At 39.3% G+C, this 20,756-nt stretch overlaps 1 protein-coding gene across 5 annotated transcripts in view; it reads right to left on the reverse strand.

The window, feature by feature from the left end:
- Positions 1-528: 528 nt before the first annotated feature.
- SLC25A13 (solute carrier family 25 member 13) overlaps positions 529-20,756 on the reverse strand; it is a 101,428-nt gene continuing 81,200 nt past the window's right edge. For all 5 annotated transcript variants that reach the window (XM_030264695.4, XM_030264696.4, XM_030264692.4 and 2 more), the window contains 5 exons: positions 17,019-17,159; positions 6,671-6,809; positions 2,794-2,952; positions 2,623-2,713; positions 529-1,739 (listed from right to left, as the gene is read on the reverse strand). In XM_030264695.4, the coding sequence (XP_030120555.1) occupies positions 1,550-1,739; positions 2,623-2,713; positions 2,794-2,952; positions 6,671-6,809; positions 17,019-17,159 (720 nt within the window). In that variant the 3' untranslated portion in view covers positions 529-1,549. The remainder of the gene's footprint in view (positions 1,740-2,622; positions 2,714-2,793; positions 2,953-6,670; positions 6,810-17,018; positions 17,160-20,756) is intronic.

The raw sequence follows: 20,756 nt of genomic DNA on the forward strand, positions 1-20,756 counted from the left end.
CAAATACAAAATCAGAGTGATTTCCATTTCAGTATTTCCACAAATTATAGCACAGTGTGATATTGCGCAGCAAATTCATTCTTCTGCAGAGACACTGCATCTGTGCATTCCCTCAGTTTACAGCCAAGGTTGAAGGCACCCACCCCTCACTCCCCCCACTCCAAAGAGACAAGCAAAGCCAAATTCCTCATCTTAGAGGTATCACAGGAGACACCCAACAGGACCTTCAAGTGACTAGGTGACCAGGCTGTTCATAATCACTAACCTCCCCCCAAAAGTGAAGATCAAAATATCAAAACTTCAATCCTTGCTTCTGACTGAGGAGAAAGTCTCTTTTTTCCTGAGTGACATCTCCACCAACAGATGTCTTTTCTGGGCTGGGGAACTGTAGTAATTTGTTCTCAAGCTGCAGGTGTTTTCATAGCCTACAAGTGCAAACATTAGCTTCACCTTAACCTGACTTTATCACTGAAGCTGAACAAGACATTCGATGTAATACGCTATTTCCATAACAGAATACCATGTGCATCTGTTTGAAAGGTTTATTTCTATCTTCATAAATACAGAATTTTCTAAACACTGTGCAAGGCACCAAAAATTAAGTAAAATCTTTTATTTTAGACTATTTTAATCTCTTTTGACTCAATGAAGTAAATAAGAATCTGAAACCACCTATTTGCCAATTACAAGCCAGCAGTTAAGGCAGGTACCATTGATACAGTGCATGAATTTTCTATTGCAGTTATTTAAACAAGCAGCGTTTTACTATAGAAGTGCATATACAAACTGAATTCCAAACACCAGCAACCCAAGATAGGCACCTAGTTATGAAATTTCCTTGTGTGTGTAGTAGAATGCCAAAAGTTCTGCCATAAAGTGCAAAGACTATGGACAATAACACTTTCTTTTGAGCATTTTGATACCAGTAACATAATACAACAGCTAAACATTTATAAATGTGGTTTCCATTACAAAAACATGTTCCACATAAAAGCTCCATAATACAATCCAGAAACAGAACTTGTGCGTGATTTAGAAAGTTGAAGCTGTACTGGCACACTTAGGTACCGGGTATATATTTGCTGACCTCTACAAACACGCACCAAGTTTAAAACCATTTTACACGCACAGTCCAAATCATTCTGCTTTGAGCACCGTGATAGCCACTGAGTTTTCCATCTGAGTGACGATGTGTGACATCTGCCCTGGTAATCTGCAACTGAGCATTGCCTGTAAAATGATCTGGTTCACAGCTCTCACCCAGCCCTCCCCAATAAACAGAACCTAAAATTAGTGTCTTCCCAACACAAGCACATGTCAGATGTGGACAAATACATTCATGGTTCCAAACTTAAAACAACTGGTAAGAATTTCACAGTGATCTGGTTACGGAAGCACAAAGACAAATGATTCCATTTAAGATGAAAATTACCTTAAAACTCAAATGAAGCTGATCTTTTATATGATGAGAAGCTAAAGGAACAAAGTATTAACCAATTAGAAAAGTGGCTCTTTCCCAACTAATAACAAAAACCCTACAGCAATAAACTTAGGGTCCTACTGCTGCAGCAGCCTTTGAGGTAGGTGGCGATGGCTTAAACCGAGGTAGGTAAAGTCCAAACTTGTTTTCAATCCCTGCAAAAGTGGCAACTGCCAATTTATAACCACCAACATGATCAGGGTTAGGAGCAGGGAGCGTGATCCTAGATTTAGGAACTGTCTCTGATCCAGCTGGTTTTCTGCAAAATAATAAAAATAATAAATTAACTTCCATAGAGTAAAATCAGTATTCACAAAATCTCCTCCATAAAGTAAATTTAATGAGACAGCTGAATGTACTTCCCTGTAAGTAACTAAATTAAATGCTGCAATGTAAGGAGACATAGCCTGTTTTAAAACCTCCCAGAACAGTTAGGAGCCTGCATATTGATTGAGAACGGTCAAATCCAGATAAAATTTGCAGTGCATTAATCAAAACTAGTGTGAGGTAGCAGGGGCTCATAAGTCTTTGCTACAGGACGCAACCAATCCAGCAACATAGCAGAGTTTAAGTAACTTTTGTGGTGGCTTTCAAACTGCTGTCCCCAAAGATCCATAGAATCTGCCGCTGCTCTGGGATCAAGTTAAACAGCTACATGCACATCCACCTGTATTGTCAACAAAGGCAGGAGGCACAGCTGAAATGCCAACAAATTGGTTTTGACCTTGGTGACAACTGTATATTTTTTTAGACATCAAATGCCCTGTCTAATCAGGGACACAGCTCCTCCACCAAATAATGAGGACTAATGCAGAGTGTATCCTGACCTGGCAGGCATCACATTTTTCCTGCATTTACATCCCCAGCCCATTATTTAGCCTCCCACTGTCTCTGTTTACACTAACATAGGTCCCCTGCTTGAAACTGTGATATAAGATGTGGTAATATCTTGCTACGAAACAGCTACTGGTTCACAGCTCTCTGGAATATCATCCCAACCTCCTCCAGTCAAGTGTAGTTTACAAAGCCTTTACAACATGTCCTAGGAAGCTGCTGCCTCTGATGTTCTGAGGAGGACCAAGACCCAACAGAACCAAGGGGGTACTTCAGGATCCCTGTATGTTCAGACATCACATACTTACACTCCTCCAAAGTCCACATAAAACCATCTCTGCAGTAGCTCATAAGTCACCAGAGTTACACCAAACTGAGGAGAAGATCGAAATACACGAGCTTGAAAGAAATGAAAAGAGTTCCTCAGTGACAAATGCCACAATCAGAAATCACTTGGCAATCAAAGCTCTTTTACACACCTCCTGCTCCTTTCCAGAGAGCCTTCGGGCCTTCTTCCCGCAGGATCTTTACAAAACAGTCCACAACGCCGCTGTAGGTGGTCTGTCCTGCTCGGGCTGCCACCTGTAGCCTTGTTTTGATCACATCTGCAGGGGTGACCAGAGAGGCTGCAGGCATACCTGAACAACACAAAAGTCATCAGGTGAGTACCACTGCCTTGGCACATACACTACACACCTAGTTTATCCAGAGGGAAGCAGTTCTTTCCTCTTTACATCAGGAGAATCCAGCCACATTTGATTTAAGCAGAACCTGCAAAGGAGAACAAGCATCAAGAAGTTGCTGTTGTGGACATGACTTAACTCAGAAGAGCTTCTCCCAGAAGAACAACCATATCACGTGCTTCCTGCCAAGCTGGGAGGCACAGATTGGAGTTTCCAGTGCTAATCAGAAACTTGCATAGTTAATAAGCACAAAGCTTTTGGAGGGAAGGCTGATATTTCCCTTTCCTTTTCATTCCTCTCTGTGGTTCCTGGCATCCTGGTGTACACTGTGCTAGAATAGGCTGTGCACAGACACAAACACAGATACGCAAACGCCCCTCATGAAGAAATCTCACGGAGAACCAGATAATGCCATGCATGCTCAGCATCACTTGAGAGATAAGGCTTACAAAAAGGGTCATTCTTCTCATTAGGCATGGCAGACTGCTCAGCTGCAAAGCCACAGCTGACATCCTCAGCAGAATATGTGGAGGAAGATTTAAATTTACCCTGGCAGATGTTCAACTGAAAGTAAAACATACCAAATTACCAATGAGTGCTATTTCTAAAATCATTCCTATCTAAACTTGGGGCATGTTTAGAACTGGAAAAAAAAAAAAAAAAAAAAAAAAAAGTCAAAGTAAAGCACCAATACTGTACCCAGAAGACACTGTCTCTTAGGGTTTTATTACTTTTCCATTCTGCATCTGTTCCAAACCAGCTTGGTTAGATGTAGATGCATAAATCTCCTTTCCTTTTTTTTTCCCAGTTCAATAATTCTGTAACAAATTTTATCCAAACCAGCATGGTCTGGCCTCAAGCTCCATAGCACCCTTCCTGCAGACTGCTCCAAGAGATCAAATAATGTGCATATCACCAAAAGATTTCCTCCTCCTCTCCTTGTCCCCCCAAAATAACTCATACACTGAGCACACACTCAGTGTAAGCATGGGCTGTTTGGCAGGCACTAAAACCTGGTCAAGGCTTCTGAACTCCAAAACCACCGAAATTCCTCTTTGCTTAGCTTTACCCACACCAGGGTATTGCTTGAGTCTTCAATTTAAAGCCAGACTTTTGTCCTTCAAAAGCCAACCAGTGTTTTCATGAAAACCAAAGAACTTACTTAGAAACAATTCTGCATGCTACACGTTGACTTCCATCTCCTTATCCCTCACTCCATATTATTGAGGATATTTTGCACTTGAGATACTTAAAATCCTTTCTTTAGGAACTATGTGTACAGGACAAAAGCGTTTACAGACAAATCGAAGTTAGAGATTGCTGCCAAGAGAAGCTTACAATCATAATGTGACAAATAGCTCAGCAGGAGCTGACAAGAATAAAAAGGAGCTAGGGGAGGAGAACTTCATGGAGGCAGTAAGCAAACAGAGCAAATTAAGGAGAGATCCTGCAGATGATAGTAGAATCATCTCAGAATATGCTACGGCACAACACGTTGAGACATCTGAAAACCAGAAGTAGATCAAAATATATGACACATGTGTTGCCTGTGACCCCAGCCACAATGGAAAGGAAGATGATGTAAGCAGTACAAGCAATACCCACTGCCAAAGGACATAGATGCACATCTGAGTATGGCTAGCTTGAATATCCGAGCACTGTGGGCTGTGTGTGGGAAGGGGGAGTTTCCCACATGCAGCCAGAGCTCATGCACACATCTGAAGTCTGATGACCAGGTGAGATCCCTGGCTGGAGAAGGGACTTCGCCCAGAGACCAAAGCCAGCTTTTCAGAAGGGGTGGGTGTTTTGTTCTGTCTTTCCCTTGACGTTCTTTTGGCAAAACAGTGGACACGTGCACCCCCATCACACTTCACATGTACCCAATAAAACAAATTTCTTGGTTTTATAAACAGTAAGATGAGTGTTGTATCTCTAACACTATAATATGCTCATGAGAGTTAACCTAGGATGGGATTCACAGGCAGCACTGGATAAAATTCACATTATAGCTAGATTGGTGAGCCATATCAGCAACAATAAAGACTGCTTCTGTGCCTGAACTTCAAAGGGATGGTTATCTCAGTCTGCAATCACCTGACAATGCCTAGAAAGAGAAAAATAGGAAGACCTAAGAAATTACTTGGCTTAAAAATGCCAGCTTATGTTTCAAGTCTGTAAATATGATCTAAAGTTCAAAAATTGTTTTGTTCCATTAAAATGGGTAAGAAATAAGCTGGCTGTAAAAGCTCCTCATGGAGGGTTTGGAGCCTGGCTTTGGAATGGGGTGGGGGAGGGGAGAGGACAAGGGGGGTTTGAGCAGCAGTCACTGAACACAGCTGGCTTTGCTAGTGCCAGCTCAATTCCTTTGGACTATGAGCTACTGAATAGAGATCAATATGCCTCAACCTGACAAAACAACTGATCTAGCTGTTCTCTCAGACCAGATACCAGCTATAAAAGGGCCTTGCTCTCAAAGAGACACAGCCCTGTGTATAATTATGACCAAGAAGTTTTCTCAGGGAGAAGAATGCTTAAAATTAAATGAGAAAACATTGCTAAACCACCTGTCTGTACTGGATTCATGCCATTCCATCATTTTTCTCACCTGGCAGGTCACAGCAGTCTGCCAGGGGCCATGCTGGAGAAGGACCCTGGGTGCAGCTTGGAGAGACCAAGCAGCCCCGATAAGCACGGTGGAAATACCAGCTGATTTGAGCCCTCCTGTTTGCTACACACTCCCCTAAAGGTCCTGTTGCACAAATTTGCAAACCTATTTGTTTCCTAGGAGGGAAACCATGGACGCTGCAGGAGCAGGACTCTCAAGCCCCTCCAGCAGACAGCTACCAAGTAGTGGTCCCTTTGGGTGTAGAAGCTGTGGGGGGGACCAGCCATGCAGCAGATAAGGGCAAGCTGAGGCTTACAAAGCCTCTGTCTCCTCCCTTAGGCTCTGGCACACTCAAGCTAAATTCATGTGTGAGAAGTTAAGCATGTTTGGGCTCTTCTGTCTGCAATGCAGCAGACTAAAACAACCAAGTGCTCAAGACCACACTCCGCACCTCTGTCATATCTGAGTATGTGAGGAATTAGCAACCCGTGGCATTGCAGCAATGTTTTCTTCTGCTTTGTTTAGTATTTAAAAAAATTATAATGGTAAAACCCTCAAGAAGCCAAGTAACTTCAGTGGGATACCGAGGGTAGCAAATACTGTAATCATTTTGTCACTATTATATCATTGTGTTTGAAGAGCTGTACTTCCAGTGTAGCTTCTGGACTATATATACCAAAATTCAAGATTCACTTGATCATAAAGAATTTTATGAATCCCATGGTTTTGTTTATAAATAATTACAATAAAACATTACCTGATGGTGAGACACAGCTAAAACCAGCACAGTAACTTCACAAAGAATTATGAAAAATGATTTTTAAAAAATCAGCAAAAACCTTTATATTCCCTTTATTTTGCTTTCTGAATGTTATGATTATACCAGGAACTTACAGTATCTTCAACTTACTATACAGCATAGGTAACTTTGTTTCTGCAATAATGCTGCAAAATCCAGTATTATTGCATATAGTAATTTTGAGAATTTTTGTTATTTTTTTCACTGCCATAACTATTGTGCTGCCACAGCAGTATAGAGCCAGGAAAAAAAGAAATCTGGGCACTTACCAGCTATTGATCCAGCCAAGAGCAGATTTCCAGGGCTAACCCTCCCATCTTCATTTGTAAATGAAGCTTTCAGATGAGCATAACAGGGGAAGTAAATGGCAGAGAAGGGGATGTCACGCAAAAAACATGCCTTAGCACCCTGTTTGAAAAAAAGAACAAGTTTTGAGAATGAGCAAATTTACCATGATGAACCATGAATATCAGAGAACAGAGTAACACTCTATTTTTTCAGTTTGATGCAAAGGGCTTAAAGAAAAAGCAATTTCTCCCTCAAAATGTTGAGAAATTAATGTATTTCCTTCTACTGAGGAGTGTCTCTGCGTTTTTTCTTGGTTCACTGATTTCTGTCATTGTATGTATCTTGTCTACTTCTTCTCCTGAGGTACAGTACTCTGAGGTACTGTAGTTATGTGCTGGCAATGGAGACAATACCACATGTTTGAGTCAACTCTGAAAACACCTTTGGAGAACTTTAAATAGTTGACCTTGTAGCCATGAACCTGTAGTGAGGGTTTAAAAGTGTTTGAAACAGAGCCCCATGATAGGTCTGTCACATCTCACTCCCACTTTAGATTAATACTCCAGGGAAAACAGTGCCCAGTCCATACCTCTATACAGGCCCTATTACTGATAATGCAACATATACTGAGGGAATAGGGGAATTAACAGCAAGTCTTTTTGCAGAACAGTAACAGCATGATTTGCTTGTGAATTTTAAAGTACAAGTTATCTGGGCTACAGATTGTTTCAATAACTTTCATCTCTAACTGCTAAATTTGCCTTGCTATCAATTTGTGGAAGGAGCACAATCAGCCAATAAAGCTACCAGCAACACAGCTCGTTTCAAATCTAACAGGGAAGCAAACAGGAAAGGAAATGTTTGGGGTAGTGGCAAGCAATCAAATGTTTTTCAAGCAGGGGCAAAAGCAAAAAAGGCCACTAGGGAAGGTCAATCAAAATAAAATATCAAATAGCATCCACGCTCCAACAGCAACAGGGATTTGCAGTCTGCCTTTCCTCAGAATGGAGATCCAGAGGACACCAGAGCCTGCCAGGACTAAGACCAGGAGGAAAGCACAAACAAGAGGTGGCTTGGGAAAACAGCAAAATCTTTCAAGCTTGAGAAAGAAATGGTTCATGGATGAGCCTAAGCCTCTTCTCTTTGAAGCAAGGGTGGAGACCTGGTGAAACTGCTTGAGGTTCATCCACAAACCCTGGGGGTGCTCTTGCTACTGTACTTCTCTTGTTCACTGCTCTACTAGCACATGGCTCAGTGCCAGACATTTCACAGGGGACATGTTAATATTCACATAATTTAATTAAATCTAATGATATGCCTGGACACATCTGTAAGCTTAGCTTGTATTATAATACAGTTAAAATATGGCACTTCTCCTAGATGCTAGTTATCAAAGACAAAAGAGCTGCAAGGTGTCAGAAAAACCGTGAAGTTGCCTTTCCACGAAGCAAGGCAGGGGAAAGCAGCAGGATGTGTGACAAGATAACCAGGTCCTGCAAGGTACTTCTCAGGAGACTCTAATAAGTGCAGTTTGCAGTCAGAGACTGCCTCTGAGAAAATAAAGATTTATCTAAAAAAGCCATTAGATCTTGTAGCCAGACTTTCTGTGTGTCACAGACTCAGCTACTGAACACAGGGAGCGCAGTAGGCTCTGATGTGCTTTCCATCACACTTTCTCAGCTTATTTCTTGATGTTTTCAGACTAAGTACCAGCCACTTCCCCTGACTCTCCCTTTGGAGGTTAATGACTTCTGCAGTTCAGACCTCTGGCTTCTCACTCAGTTGGATGTCTGATTTAGGCTGCCCATGACTGATTTACGCTGGTTCTTGTTGTGCCTTTCTAGAGACAATAAGCAAAATGCCATTAAGGAACTCAAAAAGCACTGGTGTTGGTGCTGTTCTGCCCCTTATGCCCTACCTCGAGGACACAGAGAGGGTGAATTTTTTTGTATTCAAAAGAGACAAGGATTCTGCATTCTCATGCAACAGAATCCTGTTTAACAATTTACCTTTAATCTTCACATCGACAAGACTAGGGTTTTACCAACTTCTGCATGAAAAAACCCAACATTTTAAGGATCAAATGTCTGCACTGTATTTACTTCAGAGAAAAATTATGAGACTCACTACTGAAACATTCACAGACTGACATGGTTTCTTCAAAGATTTATTTTTAGAGCATACGTTTCCTGAGAGCAAATCTCACTGCCTTTGCCCTCAGGGCACATTACTTTTATTTTCTTTGCAATATCATTAAACACTGCACACATTTTTTTCCTTTGCATTTTTTGCATATCTTGATATATCCTGATATAGTTAAAATAACTTACACAAATCGATAAAGTCCAAATGCAAGCAACTCTCAGTTCAACATGAGCTGCTAATATTTCTCCCCCTTCATTAAAAAGCTCTTTTTCGTGGGGCAGAAGTGTTATATTGTTAATATCACTAATAATATACATTCAGGTTTGCAAAGAAGGAAGGATGTCCATCAACTTAGCTGGCTCAGTGTAAACAAAACCTGGATCAAAACTTGGATCCACTTTAATAATAACCAGGCTTGGCTCTGGTCCAGCATCGCAAGAGTCTAAAGTTTCCCCCCATCGTTCCGTTTAAAGTCTGGGAAAGCATGTTTAAAAGCAGGCCCCATATAACTTCAAGTTAATCATCCGCAACCAGCCTAGGCCAATTAGGAAGGCTTAGGGAGATTGGCCACAGTATCTTGAAAAGCAAAAGAAACATTTATTTTTCTTCTCGCACCTTTTTGATGTGGACAACGTGCTGAAAGCCAAAGGGAGTTTTAATCAATCCCCAGAAAGCAGTAAGGAGCATCCACCCGAGTTTATTCTGGCAGCCAAGGTGCAGACCTGCCAGGCATGAAATTGTTGGGAGATCCTACACACCGGGACATGCGCCTTCCTCGCACAACAGCCAGTTGGCTCCCATCTTCAATCTCTTTAATAACTTTAAAGCTCTTAATCTCGGATAGTATCTCACTGAATAAACCAACCGAGGGAAAAAAACCCTGATTGTCAAAGATTTGGATAAATAAACCCAAGTCAGTGCTGGGGCAGGTTCTTTAGCATGCTAATTCCTGCTTATACCAGCTCTACCTGCAAATAAGTCTCTAAACAAACTATTTCTACTACAAGGGGAGGGTAATTATACTGACAAAGGCACCTCTGTGTCGGGTTGGGCAGAAGGAGCCGGCAGGTCTGGGAGACGCAGGCTTAGCCTAGTCTCCTGCAGTGAATGCACATTGTCTAGTGCAGGGGGAAAAATGCCAGACTGGGGGAACCTAGCAGCATTCAAGACAACAGTGGTGCACCTTGTCTGAGAGAGTTATTTAATGCTTCTGGCACCTGTACTTACAGCCACCCCCTCTTTTTCTCTTTTACAGGTTTAGAATTTATTTGGCATGTATAATTGTTATTTTGATCCTATAGCTACAAACAATAGGCAGCATGTCATTTCTTGATCATTTTGCATTCTTCTTGGGTTTTACTACAGACTTAACCCTTTGGAATCGGAGCCCCAACAGCATCTAACAGGTTTTGTAACAGTCAAATATTACTGATATTTGCTTTCAAGGGCTAGATTTTTTTCCACTGTAAAATGGCATTGCCTTAGAAGCTACTATAGGTTTTTATTCAAATATATTTATACCGACCAAATTATGAAATTCATTTTGAACATCATGTTAGAGGAATAAAATGCTGATTTCAAATGCTCTACTAGCAATTTCAATTCAGTCTGCAGGAAAAAATACAGTTGTTTTAGCTGAAGGGGCATTTTTTTGATTAATTTAAAAGGAAATTTCTGAAAAGCAGGTTCTCACATGAGAACAGTCACAAATAGGCATGGTGGATGCAAAATGTAACTCAAAACGTTTACTACTGTCTTTCATGTGTTTATCATCCTGCTGTAAACCCTCAGCTTCAAAACATGAAATAGCTCAGCTCTTATCAAGGGAACCAGGTGAGAGCTTTCCAGGTCAACACACCAGAAGCTTCTTTAAGAAGCATTTGGGGGCAAGGGAGAGGAGGGGGAAAAGACTTTTGGAAGCTTTTCTGACTAGGTTTGGAAACGAAAACTGTGTTGGCAGTATCAGCCAAAGCACAAACTTGAGCTAAATACCTTGTAGTAATTATAAAAATAAACATTACCACAACCAGCATCCCCTTTCCTTGAAGACTCATTTACCACTCCATTATTTACTATCTTCCTGGGATACAGAATAATTTTGTTGTGCAAAATTATGAAGTGGCACTGTCTGTTATGCTGTAAAGCGCTATTCAGAATGATTATGTATAAGAGGACTAACATTATATTCAACATTTTATGGCAGATATTATATGGATATGAGTTTTTGTGATGTACAAAATAAGTAGGTATACTTACAGTGTTTATTTACATGGACACTTTAAAGATGTCTTTCAAATAGAATATAAATTCAACTGACTTTAACGGGACTTTACCCATATTAAGTTGTAAGACAGGCAGAAGACAGAAAATGTATTATCTAATCTCGGATGATTACTTCAATATTCAATTGTGACTAGGAATTAAATAAAATCTATTAAAAATATTGAAAAACAGAAAAGTATCCTTTCCCATTTCTGCCAACACAAATGACATTTTGCATTAGTTTAAGTGATATTTTCCCTGACTGTGATATCTTGTCTCTATATTTTTAAGAATAGTTGTCACCTGCAGAGTATCTAAAGAATTAGCTAAAGAATTTACTAGCCACAAGCTTCAATGCCCTTGTACTTTCACAGTAAAGATTACTGGGAGAAAAAACACAAATAGAGGAAATAAATTCCCTCTTCAAAAGTGCTGTTATGTGCCTCCCCTAAGCAGCATCTGAATTTTGAGAAGTACAGTTTTTTAAAATACTTATTTACACAAGTAGTTCAGATTTTTAGACAAAGACAGGAAAGAAAATTGCTTTCTAGCTTTAAAGAACTACAGGGGTTCAACCCAGCCATCAGCTTAACAAGCTCTATGTATCAAATCTTTTTACTGCTGGAATTAACATGCATTTTATTTCTAAGCTGCATATCATTACAGAATGGCTAATATGTGACCACCCAGTGAAGGCACAGGGAGTCTAGGAGGAAGCGCTGACTGTAAATTGTTGTACTCATTATGATCCCAGACCTACTGTTCTTTAGTTCTTTGGTGAGGAAGGAAGAGAAAGGGAAGCAGAGGTGGATATGGGCTACCCAGGATATACAGAACCACTACTTGGGTGTGCAGCAATTGAGACAGAAAAGCCAAGGATCAGCTGGAGTAAGGGATGTGAAGGGGAAATAAAAAAGTTTCTGTAAGCACATGAGCAGCAAAAGGGCAACTAAATAAATTGTGAGGCTGTTGCACAATGGGGGCAAGAAACCTAGTGACAAAGTACATGGAAAAAGCACAGAAATTACCTTTGTATTGCTTTTTACCTGATAATATCTGTCCCCAGACCCCTCAGCTCCACAAGTTTACCAGAAAAGTTTGCATTATTTGCAGACAGGCACTTGGAGCACCTACACAATCTTGAGACCAGAACAGAAACCTGTAGTGGTGCTGAGACAGCTGGCTGATGACTTTGTGAGGTTGTTACTACCTTCAAAAGGTCAAGTCGAACAAGGGCATGCTGGTAACTAGAACAGACAAACATCACATCCATCTTGAAGAGTAAGAAGGAAGATCTGGGAAACTACAAGATGTCTGGGCACACCTCTCTTTCCTGGGAGGTTTGTGATGCAAATGTCCCTGGAAGCCATTTCCAAGCATATGAAGAGTAAAGGAAATATTTGGAACAACTAATTCGGATTTACCAAATCACAGCTAAACAACCATTTTGCCAGACCTGTGGATAAGGGGAGAGCAATGGATGTTGTACACCTTGACTAAAAGCCTGGCTTTTGAAATGGTCTGTCATCATATCCCACAGCTAAACCAGTGGAATATGAGCTGCACTCTCAGCCGATGATGCAGAACTGGGGAAATAGTGTGCTGTAGTGAGAGGCTGCTGTTCAGAGATAACTTCATACAGGAGATACAGGCTGAAAGCATCTTTGGAGAAAAAGTCTGGAGGATGCTGTGCCAGCCATACCCTGGGCTACAGTAGCAAGACTGCAAGGGAAGTGATTATTGCCCTCCATTCAGCACTACTGAGACCACATCTGGAGCCATGTGTCCAGTTCTCTCCCATACAAGAAAGATGTTTTCACACCTGAGTGAGTCCAGTGTGGGGCCATCAAACCAGCAGTGTAGTCCATGGCACATAAAAGAGGAACTCAGTGTGCTCAACTCTGAGAAGAGCAGGCTAGGGGGAGACCTTATTGCTCACTTAAAGGAGAGTGCAGGGAAAGAAAACTACTCTCGGAGGTGCACAGTGAAAGGATCAGAAGCTTGAACACGGCCAATTCAATTAGTCATAAGAAAACAGGTGTGGGATTTTTTCTTTTCTGTGTTTGCTTTTAAACCATAAAGGTGGTCAAATACCTGGTCAGGTTGCCCAGGTGACCTCCAGGATTGGCTCTCAACAAAAATTATTCTAACATCAAGTCTGCAAGTAGAGAAAGCACAGAGCAGAGATCTCAGCACAGTACTACCATGAACTCTTTCTGTCGGTAGCACGGTAAAGTAGCACATTAATACGACAATGAATGACCCAAAAGAATATCACTCTCACTTATACAGAGGGACACTAAAACTATGCAATCCAGCTTCTTCTCAGTGATCCTCAAAGGATATGCATTTAGACTAGAGTGCAGGGATAATTATGATCATAATCAATACAAGATTCACTCAGCTGGATGCAAAAAGGGTTTACATTTCCTTTGTTAATTTGTTGACATGAGACATAAGATTTATCTGTCTGTTCCTTGGTTTTCTCTGTTAATGCAAGACAGGAGCACTGAAATTAACTATATCAGGAAGTGTGGGCATTTTATATTAAAATCCACAGGAAGTGCTTCATAGGTAGAAAATAATAAAAAATATAAGAATTCAAATAAGAAGTAGTATATCTTGTTAAAACATGCAGGCATTTGCCTCATGAAGCTAAGACTAACTCTTCACATCTTCAGGCTGCACTTATAATTAATACATCCTTCCTTGCTGACTACTATATGGGACTCCTGCAGATTTTCACCTGAATTTCAGCATAAACGACTCATGGAAACTAAGCAGAACATGCCAGATGGATCTGTAGTGGTAAGGAAAGCTTTCAGGGATGACTTTTCTCTGAACGAGGAAAGGTGAATTTTCACTGTAATCCTTGCCATGTGGTAAATCAAACTTAAAACCAAAAAATACATTAATTTATGTAAAATCAAAATTCCTGAAATTAAAAGTCTAAAATTCTGCTTTCAACACTTGCAGAAGAAAGTCAATCGGTTAAAGTTTAAGGCATGGCTAAGACAGACAAGTGTTTAAACAGCTGGAATAGTTACATGAAGGCTCATTAAGCCTACAAAGGAACTTCAAGATTCCCAAATAAAACCATTTTCTAGAGTAACTATCTATTCTTGTTCCTCCACGGCAGACTCATAACTAGGTCTACTAAAGTAAGTACATTAAGGGCTTGAGATACAAGTCTTGTGCCTTAAGACATGAAAGACAAAGCTAAAGCAAAGACTTCAGATGCAAATGGAAGAGTTGTTAGAGTGAACAACATGAGAAGTACTGAGATAGTCATAAAATCCTCATTCCTGTTTCATAATTTAAAGCTAATTTGACTTGTTAAGAGTATGAACATTCCAAGCATACCAAGATATTTTGGTTCTCATTAGCAGAAGATTCATTATTATTTGATGTCCACTTTATCATTATACTTAATTAATTTATAAGCACCACCAAAGGCGGCAGCACCTATCACATCCAGTCTCATCTGAAATTAATTTAAAACCATCAATGTCTCTGGGTAACATTTACTGGGGCTGATGACTGATGCAATAAGTTGTTAATATCTGCCTGGCCCCACAAACACTGCCAACTCCAGCACAAACATTCAGGAGAGGGTTGCTTTTGCCTCCAACACTGCAGCTCCACAAGCACCACAAGGCACTTTAAAACTATTCTGAGACACACTGGCTCCCCATGCCACAGACATTCCTCCCTCAGACTGGGTACAACCATCCTGAGACGCTACAGAGTGAGCTGGTCTGGGTTCAAAACAAACTAAGCCCTAAGGTGGAGGAGGTTTCATGACTTTCTTGCTCCAGATCATTATGTGGGTGCACAAATGCTCTGACTGGCACACGGGAAAGGGGGTAGATAGGACTGACATTTTTCTTTGGTTGTAGTCCCAAATGTTTGGTAGAAAACAGCACAAAGCAGTCCAATTACAGACCTAGCTGTGACTGAGGATGCCCTTGGACACAAACCTTGTGACATGGTCTGTGCTCAGTGGGTGCCCCTCATTGCCAGGCTAAATTCTCCCATTTTGTCAAATCACTCAAGTTTTTGTAGGCAATGAATCCTAACGACATACAAAAGGACATGAACATAGGAAGTGGGGTGGAGGGGTTGAGAGAGACAGAAACAGGGACAACAGCTGAGTAAAAATAAATCCAAACCCTTCTGTGGTTTTTTTTTTTTTTGGTTTTTTTTGGTTTTGTTTTTTTTTTTGCATGTGTGTGTGGAGGTAAATGGACTCAATAAATGAAGCACTGAAACTGTGTCTTGTGATTAAACAATTGTTTCAACGCAACAGTTAGTGCTGTAACTAGCTCTGGTTCATGTGTAGTCCTGGCTAATATCCACCAGTATTTACTCTAGTGGATAGAAATAATTCATGATACAACCCAAGATATTAATGCCATTAAAAATGGAAAAATGTAGCAAATTCTGCTCAACCACCAGGAGCAGGTATTTAGGGAGACAAAAAAATCAAAAAATTGCTACTTTAGTAATCTAGTTCATCACTGGTTTCACTTTGTGTTTTCTTTTCGCTAGTCCAAGTAAAAGTAGCTGACCCTCATTCCTGCACAACCTCAGGGAAGCAGGACCTTTACAAAATCCCCTTTTCAGCTGTAAATGTTAATCTGATCAATACAGTAATGCCATTTACTAGGAGTTTACACAATAGCCTCAGCTTCAGTAAAACACCTAAAAAATTAGCAAGTCAATTTAAAGGGAAAAACAACTCCCCATTAAATCCTATTCAGACCTGCAACTTCTCTCCAGGCCAAAACATACAGACATGTTCTCATGGGCAGGCTCCCTCTTTGTAATGTTAACAGAATAATTTTAAAAGACTAGATGTTTTAAAAAGCAGATGGAATTTAAGTACTGGGGAGGAGGGGGATGGAGCTCATTTGGTATCTTTTGAAGCATCTTCAATTTATGGCTGGACTGCTGTAAATAAGAAACAGAGGAATACTGCCTGCTTCACTGGAAATCCTGGGACAAACTGGAAGTATGCAAGCTTTCTCCCGAGTTGTAGGCTGCAGAGCCTGAAGCAACACCACACAGTGCCCTGCAGTATATGGTATCTGTTACAACTTTTGTTTCAATACTTGAGTGTAGTGGCTATCTCAAAGTACTTCAAAACTTTTCATATTCCCCCATATATAATCTCCTTCATCTAAAAGTAGAAGACATCCTAAAAGTATGTTAATCCTTTAAATTATTTGTAGCATATATCCTATTAGATTCAACATTCAGAAGATGTTTTAATTCCTGCTGCCAACATTAAACTTAACTTGACTTCTACGTATTTTTGTATCTATGTGAAAACAGTAATATAGCAAGCAGAACTGTAGAGTCTGTAGCATATGCTCACAAAGGCAGCTTTTCGTGGTATAATTGGGGAAAATATTCTTCTAAAGAAGCAAGGGGAAGCTTGCTTTAGGAGTTTATTTTTATGCTGGGCTCCCACTGTCTGTATTTCTTCACTATTATTGTGCTGCAATTAATTCCCATCACCAAATGAATGATGACATCTGGGAAAGTTGCTGGTTGAATTAATTACAGAAGAGCAAAAGCAAATTCCAAAACTGTAATGTCTATACCACGCAGATGAAAATAAGCTTATTTTTACAGCAGGCAGAATATCAGGAATCACAAATATTCATATTCAATGAACCTTAAACCTGCTGAAGTGAGAAAAGAAATCTCAGTAAGATTTACAAAAACCATATGCTCAAAAAGGTGAGACAGTTTCTTTCCTTAATAAAAAATGAAAAATGAAGACATAATATCACATAATTCTTCTTTTAAAAAATAAAATTGTGTCTACCTATAAAAGTTTGTGAGAACAATGAAATTATATCGAGGTTTGAAAAATTATAATAGGTTTATTTTTAACATTTTTAAAACACATACCTTGTAGAGACCAAAGAAACCTAAGTCCCTTAATACACTGAGGGCACTAACTCGTGGACCAGTAGTAATTTCTCCAGCCACCTGCAATCGAATCTTGACAATTTCCAGTGGATTGGTAAAGATTACTTGAGAACCTCCAGCCTAAAATTAAAAGGAGAAATCAATATATTAACCTGCTACATTATTTACAGTGTGTGTCCTGTTACATTCAAGATAAGACATTTTCAATCTTCCTGCACTCCATTAAACAATTAGCAGTCAAGAGTTTTAGTGCATCTCACAAGGTAAGAAACTTACTCCCCCACCAGATGAGTTGTCAGGAAAAACAGAGAGGAAGCAGGTCAGCCACTGCAGGACACTGCAGTACATCAGACAGACACTAGCTCAATTATTTTTGCAAGAACACGTTCACCAACACCAAGTTATGCAATATTGACAAACCAAGAACACTGTAACACAAGTAATGAAGTAAAAGAAAAAATTAGTAACTAGTAAAGCAGCTGTGATGTGCAGTATATAGAAAGTGAAAGCATACTGTTGAAGAGTAGAAATCTTGCAGAAACTTTTTCCGATTTTGACATGAGTTCATATAACAAAGAGCACATGGATTCCAATGAACAGAATTGCAAATATATTGTGGTTTTTTTAAAAACCCTCTGAACTACCAGTTTCAGTGCCATTAAATGCTGTTTGATTCAAGAGTCTAAGCTCTACATCATTATTTAGGTACCAGGCATTAAAGAAAAGAAGGTCTACAGACTGAAGGATTCTATTAATCAAGAACCACTAAATATTTTCAATGTTTCAGTCTCCATTTGTTGGGAAGACACCACTCAATCAATTCTGAAAGTCTGCTTTAAAACACAACGGTGGCAAGCATTTTGGACTCCCTCTGGTTCTCATAAAGTTCATCTCATTCATCATATGTAACCTAGGGCATAACCTTTCTGCTATACTGAAAAATCCTGAGTTAAAAATCTGCAACCAAAAAAACAGGTAATATGAAGGTTACCTAAGTGTACTAAAAAAATATTAATTCAAACTCCTTCTGGCTCAAATTCAACAGACTGTCATTCTAACTTCTCTTAAGTAATTCTGTGGCATAACAGCTATGCTCTTCTCTAGGTTCTGAAATCACACGAATTATGCAAAGGGCAACTCTCGCCCTCCCTACAACAAAACAACTATTTTGTTCTAGAAGGTAATGACTAAAATAAAATAACCATTTAGAAGCACTTGCACGTAGTGATGTCTAGTATGCAAACACCATGTGCACGTGTTTTTAAAATTATCACAGTGTTAAAAGAATTAATTGTAGCTCAGATTATCATTCAAAATAAAAAATACACACAGTAATATGGTTCAACTAATGTGCTGAAGAAATGGCAAATCACACGAACAACTATTCTTGTCTACCACTTGGAGTGAGCATATACAATGTGGTTACAAATTAAAGTCTTTACATAACCCCCAAAATATCCCAAGTGTTTCCTATTTTGACCAGGAAAAGCATACTCTTGTGTAACTCAACTGGTTTTGACTTTCAAATTGGCATAATTTAATTTAACTGCTTTTACCGAACCAGAATCCTGGTATATATAAAACTGCTATTCTTGTTGCCATCAAAAATTAGGCTGATAAATTATTTGGCACATATGCTGATATAAGTTTTGCACCTAAACTGGAACATATTAAACAAGTAAGCATTCAAAACAAAACAAAAAAAAATCCTTTCTTTTACTTGTCTACTCATCCTGTAAAGTCTCAAAATAAATAAAAAAGAATCCTGGAAAGATTCTTTGAAGAATTGCATATTCCTATATAATAAAAATTTTGTTGTAGATATTACAATTATTAGGCATTCCCCCATGAGAACATATATATTTTTTCTTAAAAATTATATGTTCATTTGCAAGTTTGTTATATAACAACCATTCTCTAAAACACATTACTTAAAAACTCCTAACAACTGATCTATTAGCAGAATTAAACTACATTCCCTCAGTATGATATTCCCACAGTTCATTGTGCCATGACTCCATGACAAATGTTCCTTTAATTTTCACTACAGGAAAACCGTATTAAACCTTAAAAGACTACAAGAAAATTAAGTATTAGTACAAAATTAGTATTATTATTACTATTAGTGCACCAAAACATGGAACAATTTAAAAATCTATAAAAATGTTTATAAGTGAATGTCACTATAAAGAAAGGAAGCAGAACGATATCTCTGATTTTAAATGAGAATAAAGGCAAATTATTTAAATACAATATAATTTCAGGACAAGCAGATGGGAAGTACTCCAGGTGCTAGCACAAATTAAATGCCTACATTTTTGCATGTCCAACCTGGCTGTGTAGATACTTCCAGCATTAGACATTTGCTGCTCTAGCTAAATCACATAGGACTTCTTCTGCTCCAACTTGCTATTTAAAAACATAGATGCTATTATTTACCCACTTCAAACAATCAAGCTCGCTACATTCAAAGTTTTAAAAACACTAAACGGACTATCAATTTTGCTGCCCACACAGCAAGTTTGAAGAGAGACACTGGTCATTTCCAGTGAAATGTATCCAAACTGTCCAGATACTATCCCAGAACTCCCTGAACAACCTCTGCCATGCTCTGAATTTGATCTAAGACATACTCCAAAAATCAAAGGGTGAATAACTGAAAGCGATGAGCCAGACAATACCTGACAGAGGTCTCGGCAGGAGGGTTGCTACCACCTGCCTGTCTCCTGATGCAGAGGCAGCTGGTTTATCAGCCTGTGCAGAGGCAGTGCCAGGGGTAACAAGTACAGTTTCTCGGTGGGGAGCTTTGATCATTTTGTTATTTGAGCATCTGTGCTGGTAACTGCAGCTCCTTGCTCTCAAAATGCGGGGAAGCAAACCGGAGATGGCTACTGTACTCGCTAATGAAATGATTTCTTGCTTATCTAGTACTGGTAACTCCTATTGTGTTATTCATCATCACAGTAATGCAAGCGTCTCATAAATATTAATTTATTTCCTCCCAGTGCTTCTGAGAGGAAAGTACAATGAATCTGGTTTTACAATAAGGGGTTTTGAGGGAGACACTTTAATTGTATGACCAGTGTGTGCATTTCCCCCCTGCCCAAATATTCACAACTAGCAAGAGTCTCCAGATATCCTCATCTCCAAATCAGTATCTTGAATCACAATAGCATGGCTTTTGTCTTCTTTCTCAATTTTTGCATAGTGAATGCAATGAAAGAAATCTTATCAATCTGTTTTTTTTCCAGACTTTTCAAGGTACTGGTATGAACTGGTATGGAAAAATCCAACCAGACAAAACATCCTCAGGACATTGTATCACCCTGTTCATTCATTTTGTTTGGCCAAAAGTTGAAGAATACTGCCTTCTGGTTTGCTAGGCTTTGCAGTCAAAAATGAATTTAATTATAAAATTTTTAAATAAGCTCCCAAAGGGAAGAATTTGAAAACTGGTTTTCTTTTTTTTGTTGTCCTGAATAAACATCACTGAAGCTTAGGTTGCTCAAGCTTAATGATTTCTCCACTAAGTTTCAGAAAAATCAAATACATCAACTGTTTAATACAGATGGTTCCCAGTAACACAAATTTTTCTATACTGAAGTTACAAACTTGAATACCCTCAACTCTGAATTCCTTATCTCGTCTTCCAATCATTTTTTAAACAAATGATCTGATCGTATAAGTAAATCTATTACTTTTCAGTTATTATCATGT

The sequence above is a fragment of the Taeniopygia guttata genome, chromosome 2 (genome assembly GCF_048771995.1).
Source record: "Taeniopygia guttata chromosome 2, bTaeGut7.mat, whole genome shotgun sequence".
Taxonomy (NCBI): Eukaryota; Metazoa; Chordata; class Aves; order Passeriformes; family Estrildidae; genus Taeniopygia; species Taeniopygia guttata.